General features: G+C 46.2%; 1 protein-coding gene across 1 annotated transcript in view; it reads left to right on the forward strand.

The window, feature by feature from the left end:
* The window catches only part of HEATR5B (HEAT repeat containing 5B), a 178,140-nt gene extending 165,554 nt beyond the window's left edge, over positions 1-12,586 (forward strand). The window contains exon 36 of the mRNA XM_075339495.1: positions 7,863-12,586. Within this exon, the coding sequence (XP_075195610.1) occupies positions 7,863-8,167 (305 nt within the window). The 3' untranslated portion in view covers positions 8,168-12,586. The remainder of the gene's footprint in view (positions 1-7,862) is intronic.
* Positions 12,587-13,033: the final 447 nt, after the last annotated feature.

Genomic DNA, 13,033 nt, shown 5'->3' on the forward strand with positions numbered 1-13,033 from the left:
GCTTGTATTTTACAGACCAATGTTTGTTAATTGATTGATCTGTGACTGCAGACTTGTGAAACCTCACACCGCGCATGCTGTGAGGATTTCTTTATCGTTCCCATGGGAGACCCAGACCATGGGTGTATAGCTACTGCCCCCGGAGGACACACAAAGTTACTACACTCAAAACGTGTAGCTCCTCCCTCCTAGCATATACACCCCCTGCTAGCCAGTCCTAGCCAGTTCAATGCTTTGTGTTTCAGGAGGATCACACACACATGCATCTCTGATTTTGATTTTTGATTTTTTCCTTCTGGATCAAAGATTTGGAAGAAAAGCGGGTCCAGCTGGACTCTCGGCATGTCCCTTCTCACCCCACTGTGTCGGCGGTGCTGTTAAGGTTGATTTTCCAAGGCTGGAGCCTTCTCATGCCGCGCTCCTTCACCATCCCATGCTGGGGCTCTGGCTTGAAGTGGGAGCCAACACGGTTCTCACTGCTTTGCAGGAGACCGGTCTCCATCCGCAGCCCTTTTGCAGGATACTGCTGGACGGAGCTATCACCCCCCCAGGAACCTGGCATCCTGCGTCTCACAAGCTAAGTATATGAGACGTTATTACCACAGAAAGTGGTCTTTCCAGGGGTCCTTTATGTTTATTATTGGGGGAGTGTGTTTTATGTTTGGTGTTAACGTTTCCGGCCGGTTCTCCAGTTTTCACTGGAGAACCGCGCCGATGGTGCCTGCACGCCGGCCGCATGTTTTACTCTAGGCCCCGGCTTCGCCTGAGGCCTAGTTTCGGTTTCCACTGTCTCTGCATGTCAGTCAGGCAGAGGGACAGTGTGGCTCCGCCCAGCGGCTGTGCAGTACAAGGGAAGGGACACTCCTCACTGAGGAAAGATTCCCTCCCCTGGCTACCTCATTTGCCGCTCTCAGAGTAGGCCCCGCCCCCTCTCCTCGCTCCGGTCGCCATTTTCTCAGCGTTCTCTGTGCCTGCATGGGCACAGAGATTCCACATTGTGACAAGTGGGGGCCGGGGCTGAGGGACTAGAGGGCACAGACATGTCTGTTTAAATGATCTGCAGCCACGACCTCCGGTTTGTGCAGCTGCTTATTTTATCCGTTTATATATGCTGGGGGCCATTCTAGACAGAGCCCCCACCTCTGCAGCATGTCTCACAGAGCGAGGCTGCAGGCTGTTTTTATTATTCCACTGCAGGTAGTTTCGTACGGCTGTACCGAGCTCATAACCACTGTGGCCCCTCAGCTTGGAGGCTCATTAGTGGTCCCTCCAGCTGCTCCGGTTTCGGTGGCTGACCCCTGGGGGAATCTATTCCAGGGGTCGGCTGTCCCGGCATCTGCTGAGCATGCAGCCCCCTTCTCAGGGCGTTTGCTGCTTCAGCTCGCTCAGCAAAGCTCACAAGGGACTCCCCTTCTGGGCTCAGACCCCGTCCTCCTGACAGGGAGACGCAGGGTCCCCTGTCCTCCCCGTCCCGCAGCTCCGATTACGTGCTGACTCACTGAACGAGGAGGATGTCTCTACCAGGGGCTCGGACGCTACTTTATGTACATTGATCCGTCCGTAGGTGACGCAGATGTGAATGATTGGATTGCGTCCATTATACTTGTACTGGACCTCCATCCGCCTGTATCAGGGGAGTATTCCCCGTTGGCAGAAAGGCATCAGTATACCTTTAACAGGACGAGGAGTGTGTTCCTTAACCACTCCAGTTTTCAACCCGCTGCGTCCAAGCCCACAGCCTGTCCTGCAGACCCCACAGCGGGTTTCTGCTGCCTGTTTCCCCCTCCCATCAGAGGTGGTCAAGGAGTGTACTCATTCGCCAAGGGTGGCCACTCCGGTGTCTAGACTTTCAGCCCGGATAGTTGTATCAGTGGCTGACGGCACCTCTATAAGGATCCCACGGTACATTAATTTTGTACTGGACCTCAATCCGCCGGAGTTACCTCACCTAAGAGAACACAACGTGTGTTCCTTAACCACTCCAGTTTTCAGGCCCCTGTGACCAAGCCCAGGGTCCGTTCTGACAGTCGCTTCCCATGAAGCGTGATTCTGAGGACTGTGTTTCCCCTGTCCACCAATGGTGGTCAAGAAGTGGGCTCATTCACCTCAGGTGGCTCAGCCCGGACCGTTATGTCAGTGGCTGATGGCTCCTCACTTAAGGTTTTGCGGTCCGCCCGGTTGTCCTTTTGGCCAAGTCGGTATGGGGGCGGCAGGAGCTTCGTTCTCCTCAGTTTTACAGCAGTGCGGTTTTTTTGTACCTTCTCTGCTTCTCTGGAGGAGATGCATTCCCTCACAGGGACTCTATGCCCAAAACGGTTGCCTGAACTTCCAGACTTCAGTCTTTTCATCCTATGCCAGGTCTGCCATGCTGGACACCGCACGGCGGTGGTCTTGGCTACTTCCCTCGCTATCCGCAGGCTCCTGTGGCTTCGGAAATGGAAGGCAGATGCCTCTATAGAGGTTCCTTGCTGGGCTCCCCTTTGGTGGGACCAGTTTCTTCGGAACCAACTGGATGAAATTAAGGAAGCTCTTGGCGGGGAGTGTTCTTCCTTGCCACAAACCTAAACCAGGGAACCTGTCCAGGGCAGGAATCAGTTGAGGTTTCGGTGGTTTCCGTTCCTCCATCTGATCGTCCTCTAGCTCGGCCTAGGTTCATAGAACCAAATGGCTCGAAGCTGCGTCTTCAGAAGACCGCAGGAGATGCTGCCACTGAGTCAGCTTCCTCCGAGCTATCTAGCCACGCCAACAACCTCCTTGGTCGGTGGCAGGCTCTCTCCACTTGGCGACGTATGGTTCTAACACGTCTCCGTTCAGTGGGGGCGGGATTATATCTCCCATGGCTACAGGATGGAATTCTGTCCACCCGCCAAACAGATTTTTTCTGTCAACTCCTCCCGGCTCCAAGGCCGCCGCCTTCTCACAGGCCGTGGCATTTCTTGCAGGCCAATGGAGTAATTGTACCGGTTCCCGACTGGGAATGGTTCTGAGATTTTTGCTTAAATCTATTCCTAGTCCCCGAAGAGGGCGGTGCCTTCCGACCTGGATCTTTAGCTTTTCAAGCATAGTCAGGTGTGGCGTTTTCACATGGAGTCTCGGTCTTGTTCCGTGTGTTTTTCACCGGATCAATCAAGAACCCAAGGAGATTCCCTAGCAGCCATCGGCATCAGAGATGCCTATCTGCAGGGGTCAATCGCAGTTTCACACCAGCGTTGACTACGTTTTGACAATCGGAGTGGTCCAATTCGTGGCTCTTCCCTTGGGGTTAGCCACGGCCCCTCGAGTATTCTCATTGGGGCAGCTGTGATTAGGGTCCTGCACCCCTAGGGATTGGCAGTGATCTTTTGCCCTGGACGGCCTTCTTGTCGGGGCTTCATCCAGTGCTGACTCTTAGCAGAGTGCTTCGCTCACTCTCGCCACTCTAACCTATTCGGGTGGCTTGTCATTCTGTCCAAGTCCACTCTGACTTCGAACCAGAGGTTCTCAGGGACGCAATTCGAGACTCTGTCGGCACTTGTGAAGCTGCTCTTAGTCGATCAGTAGTCCTCCGCTGGCGGTCGACGTCGTTCTATCAGACACCATTTACAGGTGCTGCTCAGACGGTGGCGTCAATGGAAGCGATTCCTTGCCCAGTTTCTCCTGCGTCCTCTGAGACTGGATGTTTTCCGCTGTACAAGCGAACTCCCTCCTTCCACGGAATGGTGGCTTCGCCACTGACTAGGGGCTCGTTTCAGTGGTGGCTTCGGCCACTCTGTCTCAGGGACGCTCCTTCCTGGCCCCGTCCCGGGTGATCCTCACCAGGATGCTAGTCTATCCGCCTTGGGAGCAGTATATCTCCACTGTGGAGCGCAGTGCGCTTGGACTCTGTCCGAATCAGCCCTCTGGATCAATGTGCTGGAAATCAGAGCTGTATTTCTAGCTCTCTAAGCCTTCACCATCTGTTGGCGGCTAGGCACATTCGAGTCCAGTCGGACAACGTGACAGCGTTTTCCTACATCAGCTTCCAGGGCGGGTCACTCAGCCGCCTGGCAATCTTGGCGGCTCAACATTCTTCAGTGGACAAGGGACTCCTAGTCCACCGTATCCGCAGCCCACATCCCAGATGTGAAAACTGCGAGGCAGACTATTTCAGCTGTCCAACCGTGGTCCACAATCCTCAGGTTTTGCGGTAGACACACTGGTTCATGTTTGATCCCAGCTTCGTCTCTTTACGTATTTCACCCTCTACCTCTTGTCCAGAGTCCTGCGCAAGATCAGTAAAGGGGGCCGTCGGGTCATTCTCATACTCCAGACTGACCCAGGCAGGCTTGGTACTCTGACCTGCTCCTTCTGTCCGTTGGATTGCCATGGCATCTTCCGGACCGTCCAGACCTTTTCTCAAAAGGTCCGTTTTTTCCGTCAGACTTCTGGATTCTCAGATTGACGGCGTAGCTCTTGAGTCCTGGATCTTGGCGACTTCTGGTATCCTTCCTGAAGTCATCTCAGCTATGACTCGAGCTCCAAAGTGTCCTTTGACCTTTTTGGCCTTGCCGACCCTCCTGTCCCTTCCACAGTCCGGTCTACAGCTAGGACTATCCCTCATTAAGGGACAGGTCTCGGCTCTGTCAGTATGTGCCAGCGGCGTATCGTCCGGCTGGCTCCGGTGCGCTCCTTTAAGGGCGCATCTCACATCATTCCGCCTTTCCGGCGGCCTATGGAGCCCTGGGACCTTAATCCGGTCCTCCCGGTTCCCGGAAACCCCCCTTTGCGCCTCTTAGGGAGGTTTCTTTCTTTCATCTTTCACAGAAAGTAGTCTTTCTAGTGGCTATAATTTCCCGTCAGAGAGTTCTGGCTCTCTCGGAGTCACCCCCCTTTTTGGTCTTTTGCATCAAGACAAGGTGGTCTCCGTCCGACTCCGGACTTTTTTTCCCTAAGGTGGTTACTGCTTCCACCTTATCCGGGGCAATTTTCCTGCCTTCCTTTTGTCCGGCTCCTGTTCATCGCTTTGAGGAAGCGTTGCATATCCTGGATCTGGTGTGGGCGCTCCGGATCTATGTGTCTCGCACCGCCGTTATTAGGCGGTGCACCTCTCTCTGGTGCTGACTGCTAGTCAGCGTAGCGGTCTCTCGGCATCTAAGCCGACCCTGCTTCGTTGGCTTAGGTTGGCCATTTCCGAGACCTACAAGTGTACTCCAGTGCCTTCCCCGCCGGGGATCAGAGCACATTTGATCAGACCTGTCGGCGCCTTTTGGGCTTTCAGGCACCAGGCTACGGCTCAGTAGGTCTGTCAGACTGCAGCTCGAATTAGTCTGCATACTTTTTCGAAACACTACCCAAGGCATGCTCATGCTTTGGCAGACGCGGGCTTGGCCAGACGCATCTTTCCGGCGTCTGTCGCCCATTTGTGAAGTTAGGTTTTGCCTGCTTCTCAGTTGTCTGTTTATTCCCACCCATGGACTGCTTTAGAACGTCCCATGGTCTGGGTCTCCCATGGGAACGATAAAGAAAAAGAGAAGTTTGTTACTTACCGTAAATTCTTTTTCTTATAGTTCCGTCATGGGAGACCCAGCACCCTCCCTATTGCCTGTTGGCAGGTTTCTTGTTCCGTGTGTCTTCACCGGCTGTTGTTGTTGTAGACAGAGGTTCCGGTTCTTCCGGATTTAACTCTGTCTCTTCTTGTGGGTGGATGTCCTCCTTCAGCTTTTGCACTAAACTGGCTAGGACTGGCTAGCAGGGGGTGTATATGCTAGGAGGGAGGAGCTACACGTTTTGAGTGTAGTAACTTTGTGTGTCCTCCGGGGGCAGTAGCTATACACCCATGGTCTGGGTCTCCCATGACGGAACTATAAGAAAAAGAATTTACGGTAAGTAACAAAATTCTCTTTTTTCTGGTGTATGTGAGTTGCATACTGCTGTACATTCCCACTAGACTTGCATTGAGAGAGGCTGGATACAGACTAGTTCGTGTGTGACCACATGGTCAAAATTGTTGTTTCCCCTCATTTAATGAAAGAAAAACCCACAAATTACTTGAATTTGACAAAAGTAATAATCTATGAGTATGAACAAATAAAAGTCAGACATTGCTTTTCAACCATGCTTCCACAGAATTTAAAAAAAAAAAAAAAAATTAAACTCATGAACAGGCCTGGACAGAAATGATGGTACCACTGAAAATAATGTGACAAAAGGGACATGTTAAATCAAGGTATGTCCACTAATTAGCATCACCGCTGTCTATAAACTTGTAATCAGTCAGTGGGCTTGTATATAGGGCTACAGATACTCACTGTGCTGTTTGGTGACATGGTGTGTACCGCACACAATATGGACCAGAGGAAGCAAAGGAAAGAGTTGTCTCAGGAGATTAGAAAGGAAATTATAGACAAGCATATTAAAGGTCAAGGTTATAAGACCATCTCCAAGCAGCTTGATGTTCCTGTGACTACAGTTGCACATATTATTCAGAAATTTAAGATCCACGGGACTGTAGCCAACCTCCCTAGACGTGGCCACAAGAGGAAAATTGATGACAAATCAAAGTGACGGATAATACGAATGGTCACAAAAGAGCCCAGAAAAACGTTTAAAGAGATTAAAGGTGAACTTCAAGCTCAAGGAACATCAGTGTTCGATCGCACCATCCGTCGTTGTTTGAGAAAAAGTGGACTTCATGGGAGACGACCAAGGAGGACACCATTGTTGAAAAAAAACATAAAAAAGGCAGACTGGAATTTGCCAAACTATATGTTGACAAGCCACAAAGCTTCTGGGAGAATATCCTATGGACAGATGAGACAAAAATTAAACTTTTTGGCAAGGCACATCAGCTCTATTGTTCACAGACGGGAAAATGAAGCATATCAAGAAGAAAACACTGTCCCTACTGTGAAACATGAAGGAGGCTCTGTTATGTTCTGGGGCTGCTTTGCTGCATCTGGCACAGAGTGTCTTGAATCTGTGCAGGGTACAATGAAATCTCAAGACTATCAAGGGATTCTAAAGAGAAATGTGCTGCCCAGTGTCAGAAAGCTTGGTCTCAATCACAGGTCATGGATCTTGCAACAGGATAATGACCCAAAACACACAGCTAAAAACACCCAAGAATGGCTAAGAGGAAAACATTGGATTATTCTGAAGTGGCTTTCTATGAACCCTGACCTGAATCCTATTGAGCAACTTTGGAAAGTGCTGAAACATGCCGTCTGGAAAAGGCAACTTTCAAACACCAGACAACTGAAACTGTTTGATCTTGAGGAGTGGCCAAAATACCTGTCGAGAGGAGCAGAAGTCTCATTGACAGTTACAAGAATCATTTGATTGCAGTGAATGCCTCAAGAGGTTTTGCAACAAAATATTAAGTTAAGGGGAACATCATTTCTGTCCAGGCCTATTTCATGAGTTTTTTGTTTTTTTTTTTTTAAATTCTGTGGAAGCAGAAAAGCAGCAATGTCTGACTTTCATTTGTTCATTTTCATAGTTTTTTTTTTTTTAAATTTATTATTACTTTTGTCAAATTCAAGTTATTTTTGTGACCATTGTGGGTTTTTCTTTCATTAAACGAGAGGTACCAAAAATTTTGACCACGTGTGTATGCAGATCACATACTCCTCCTGTGCGGTGTGCTGATTCACAACTATGCAGACACATGGTGACTGCGCAGACATGTTGCTTAAGACTGGACACCCCCTTTACCAACTTTTTTTTTTTTTTTTTATAAACGTTTTGTTTTTATATAACATTAATACCTACATACAGTATATTCTAAAAACCGTGACATCGATCCCGTTCCCTTTAACAACTTTGATCTAATGTGTATTACCAGCTTTGATTTTATTAGGTTTATTTCTAATGCTTTTTTTTTTTTCTTTTACTTTTCCTACCAGGGGTCCAGCTCCTCGCTCTTCTTGTTCCTACTTTAATATCTTACTTGCTTGATGTCAACACATTTAGCTCTGCATCCCCCTCATCAAAGGATCTTCATGAGTTTGCACTGCAGGACTTGATGCGTATTGGGCCTCTGTATCCACATGCCTTTAAGACTGTAATGGGCGCTGCTCCCGAACTGAAGGCCCAGCTAGAAACTGCCATCAGAGCTAACCAAGCAAGCAAAGCCAAAGCTGCCTCTCGACAGCCTCCTCCCACCATCCAGAGTGCTCCCACCATAAAGCTGAAGACCAGCTTTTTCTGATCACGTTCTCCTTATGAACAAGAGGTTGGCACCGAGATCTAGACACAGGACTTACACTTGGCATATTACATGCTCCCTGGGATGAACAACATTGTAATATTTTTCAGGACCCAAATGATCCATTTTCCTGTCTTCACATGTGCACAGCTTGGGACATATAGCTAAAACATTCCTCGTTAGTAATTATTTTATATACTGATTTTCTTTGATGTGGAAATTGTAGTGTTGGAGACCTCTAAACAAACATGGACAGATTTCTCCCTCTGCAGGAGACTGGTCAAAGTGTTTTACTGAAAATGTAACATCTAATTTAATTGTATCCTGCTTATTTACAATAGTGCAAGGATGACCTAGACGAGGTGGCATCAATGACAGACTTCCCTGGAAGGGCGTTGTGAGGGTGCCTACTTCATGGGATCCATTTAATGTTGTGTTTATGCTTTTTTTCCTTTCAGATCCACATACACGATATTACTTATTCTGGTACAACTCAAGAGTAAAGTGGTTCTCCTTCCATACCGCCCATAGAGGAGAATGCAGAGACAGACACTTTACTTCTCTTTATTTTATATCTGTATGGATGTGGCGGCTATTGTCCAACTGGAAAGTTAGATTAATGGCCAAGGGTCCATGTTCTTCCTATGTTTGAAGGGCTAACAGGTGGGAACCCCACTTATTACGATATTTACATGGTTATACCACATTTTCGTAGGACGACACATTTACAGTAGGTCTATGCAGTATAGAAATGCTGCGGGTTTACTGTCTTTCTGGAATTTTTTGATTATCTCATGTACACTGCATAAAGAAATCCACATGGAGATTGACCTGCAGTGCAGAATTCACAGACACAGTGCGCCAACACATGATAGAAAGTGTGCAACGGTGAAATCTAACGCAAACTCTGCATGCACATTATGCTGATTTTCTTTCCGCTCAATTTAGGTCATGTGATCTCATTATTTTGACATTTGTCATACAATAAAATAGTTTTGGGTCCAGAAGGCCAGATCTGCACCTTCTCTTTATGGTCCTTGAATTTTAGGCTTTTCTCTCAACACCACAGCTTTACACATGCACCTTGTTCTGTGATGTGTTTTTTGGACATGTAATAGGTGAAGGCCCCCATAAAAGTCAGCTGAACCTGACAACTTTGGAGGGATTTGCTGCCCATCTTATTTGTATGGGGCTGTTCTGGCTGTTTACAGGTTTTTTGTTTGGTGGATAAGTAGCTGCCAAGAGTCTAGCAGCGGCTTTCCTAGAGAGCGGACAACCAAGCTGGGTATCACTGTGTATGCAGCAGTCCAGAGAGATAGTCGATAGCCGGACGTTGGCTGTGTCATTTGTTAGGCCAGACTAGATAGGTTTGTAAGGTACAATAAGCTTTTTTTTTTTTTTTTCTTCCCACATTTTACCATGAAAGCATGAATATAAAACGATGAGCAAACACAATGCATCGAAGGCCTATTCCATAGCTATGTGCACTACCATCACTTTACCCTTTCTGCGCAGGGGGGCTACAGTCGCCATCAGCTACTTCAGTTCAGTCATTCTCAGAATCACTGGTGGTCCTAGAGAATATTGAGAATATCAAATCACAACAGGTTACCTGAGGCTCGTATATTGCCCAGCCAGCACCATCCTATCCTGCCTACAGACGCTGCATACAACTGCATATATGTTTTTATTATAAATTTAATAAATCTGAACATCTCGTGTAAAGTAAAGGATAGCTGTTATTTCTAAAGCACTTTTCCCGCTAATCTGGAGCCTAAGTGACGACGGTCATTCTGGTTTGAAGGCGTTCAATTTTGTCTGTTACATCTGATTGTAGAGTCTGTCGTTTCCAGTTGTTGCTTATTTCACTAATGTGTGATTACTTATTTTACTGTATATTATGTTTTTTCTTAGGATCTTTCGATGCGTATGCAAAATGAATTAATTTTAAAATCTATTTTCAGCTTTCCGGTCCACTGTAGATATAACATGTACATTTAATTTCAGAGTTTATGCACAAATGAGCTATTATGGACACATGACATAACACTGAACCTTCCGCTTACTGTATTATGATGGACTCCAAAATAAAGAGATCTCCTCTCCGTCAAACCAGCAATATTAATCTGTGCGCTTGACAGTATTTCTAGTTCTAATAAACATTTAAAGGGGTTATCAGAAAACCCTTCTCCACGACGCATGGTGATTTAATAAAACAAACAGTGCTTTACTCACCCTACCCAGGTTCAATGCTTAATCTCTGCTCCCAGTGTCTGATATTGTCTGTAGCGCTGATGTCATGTAAACAGCACTGCAGGCAATCAGTAAGCTCAGTGGGTCTACCCAAGTAGACTGCACAAACCGCTGAGCTCACTGATTGCTTTCTGTGCTGTGGGCGTGATGAACAACAGACACCAAAAGCAGCGGTGGAGACTCTGAGCTGGACCAGGACAAGTGAGTAAAGCACAGTTTCTTGAAAACAAACCCTGGCTTTGGAAAGGATTTTTTAAAAGTGGAAAATCCCTTTTAAGGTATGAGATGGGAACAGCATCTGTTTAGTTACCATGCACAATTTATATTTCTCATCTTTTAGGCTGGTTTCACGCATCCAACTTTCATGATCCAAGTACGGACTGCAGTGGCCATACTAGCCCCGGGTCTCCTGACCCAAACTCAACAGCCTCATATACGTATGATATTCACAAGAGACAGCGTCCAAATCTCAGGGGTGAAAGTAAAACAAAATGAACTCTGCCAAACCGAAAAATGACGTTTAAGAAGGTCTTCATCAAGGAGGAATCGTTATTTTTATGTATGGCAGAATAAATTGTTTCACTTTCACACTTGAGATTTGGACACTGTCTCTTGTGTATATACTGGATCATCTTCAAGTGGGTTTCTTGGAGTTTTTTTTGACCTTGCGTCCCTTTAGAGAGTGATGCTGACTGACTTTTTTTTTTTTTTTTCTTTTCTTTTCTTATGATGTTCATAGGCATATGAGTTTGGTTTCTGGTCAGGAGACCCACATGTAATGTGGCCACTGCAGCCCATACTTGGACTATGAAAGTCCAATGTGCGAAACCAGCTTCACTAGAGTTAATAATTGTGTAAGCACTGATGGGTTTTTCTGAGTATTCCAGCTTAAAGGGGTTATCCAATGTTAGCGCATTACAACATGGCTGCTTTCTTCTAAACCCGTAGCCGTTCACCTCCATTTTCTGAAGTGAAGCTTAATCCCAACACCAAGCACAACCAATGAGCAGCGGTGGAGCTATTTAGAGATTAAAGCTTCTATGTTTTACTAGTCTTGGCTAACCCCTTTAAAGAAACCAAAATATTCTCTGCTCATTCAAATGCACATTGTAAGGTTTAGACCATACGGAGTAGCATTGAGGAGCCATACAGTGAGTGAGAACAGCTCCGAGATATGCTTTGGCACAATTTTTTTTTATTAAAAGCCCCACCATGATTTGCAAAACAGCATTTTCATTTAAAACTCTGCATAGTCAAAGGGATTATCCAACTTTTTTTTTTTTTGTCAAAGCTAGTGAATATTATAACATAAAAGAAGCTGTAGTCATTGGCTCGAACATAGTTGCTCTGCCTGGATGACATCCCCGCATCTGCCTCCAAACACAGGCCCCAGCTGTCTGGTGAGCGAAAAACGAGACTTTGTCACTAGTGATGAGCGAGCACTACCATGCTCGGGGGCTCGATACTTGGTAAGAGCAATTGAGCGTGACTTGAGCACCCGAGTATAATGGAAGTCAATGGAGGATCCCAGCATTTTTCTGGGAAATCTTTGAGTCCCCCCATTCACATCCGTTATACTCGGTACACACGCTGCCCCCATCTGAGCATCCAACTGCTCTTAACGATACCGAGCACCCGAGTATGGTAGTGCTCTCACTCATAAGTATCAGGTTAAAGAAGAGGTCACACATAATAGAGGTGCACATCCAATAAGAATAAGGTATAATTTTATTGAATTCACAGAAAACACAAACATGTAAAAACAATTATAAACATACAATCCATAACCAGGATCTCCACAAAGGTGAGTGTATATTGCTCAGGGACAATGGATAAACCAATATTGTAATCTTAGGGTATCGTTATAAGTATTCGTCACTTGGCCAAGTAGGGAGCGCCCGGGCGTCTGTGCTGGTGTAAAAGTTACTACTTCTATTAAAGTTGGACAGTACCTTCTAACCATCAGAAAAACACACCAAACCATTTTTCTGTTCCCTAAATTTTCCATAGTCTCTTACTCTTCTAAGGTAGAACACCAAGGATACTGAGGATACATATGAACTGCAGTTATCTCATTAATATGTCACATTTGTAGTGTTCATCTCACGGATTTACTGTAACTTTTGTTTCAAGGAAAAAAGTGCAAATAAAAAAAAAGAATGACCCAGGCGTCCAGTGTTCACACTGTGCATTTGTAGTCGTTTTTTGTAATTGTACTGTGCAGTTGTGATCAGATGGGTCCATACCTCAAAAAGACATAGTTGCTCCATAGACTAATGCATCCAAAAAAACCCCCAAAAAAACAACAAAAAAAAGTGGAAACCAAGATTTTCACTTGTCTGGCATGGCTCCTGCTTATCTGGTACCTGAGCTCCCACATGCAGAAAGCTCCCTTTAGTGGCAGCTACAGGCAACCAGGATTGTTATTAAAAACGGGAATGTAAAGCTCGATGTTCGATTGAGGGGTTGGAATGCCATTGTTCTACTATTAAATTAATTACTACAGAATTTTGGGCCAATTTAAATTAACACACTGTAACCCCTTTATTATTGATGAAATTTATAATATTTACTCATTTATATAGCGCTATTAAGTCCACAGAGCTTTACATACAA

Source organism: Anomaloglossus baeobatrachus, chromosome 3 (genome assembly GCF_048569485.1).
Source record: "Anomaloglossus baeobatrachus isolate aAnoBae1 chromosome 3, aAnoBae1.hap1, whole genome shotgun sequence".
Lineage (NCBI taxonomy): Eukaryota > Metazoa > Chordata > Amphibia > Anura > Aromobatidae > Anomaloglossus > Anomaloglossus baeobatrachus.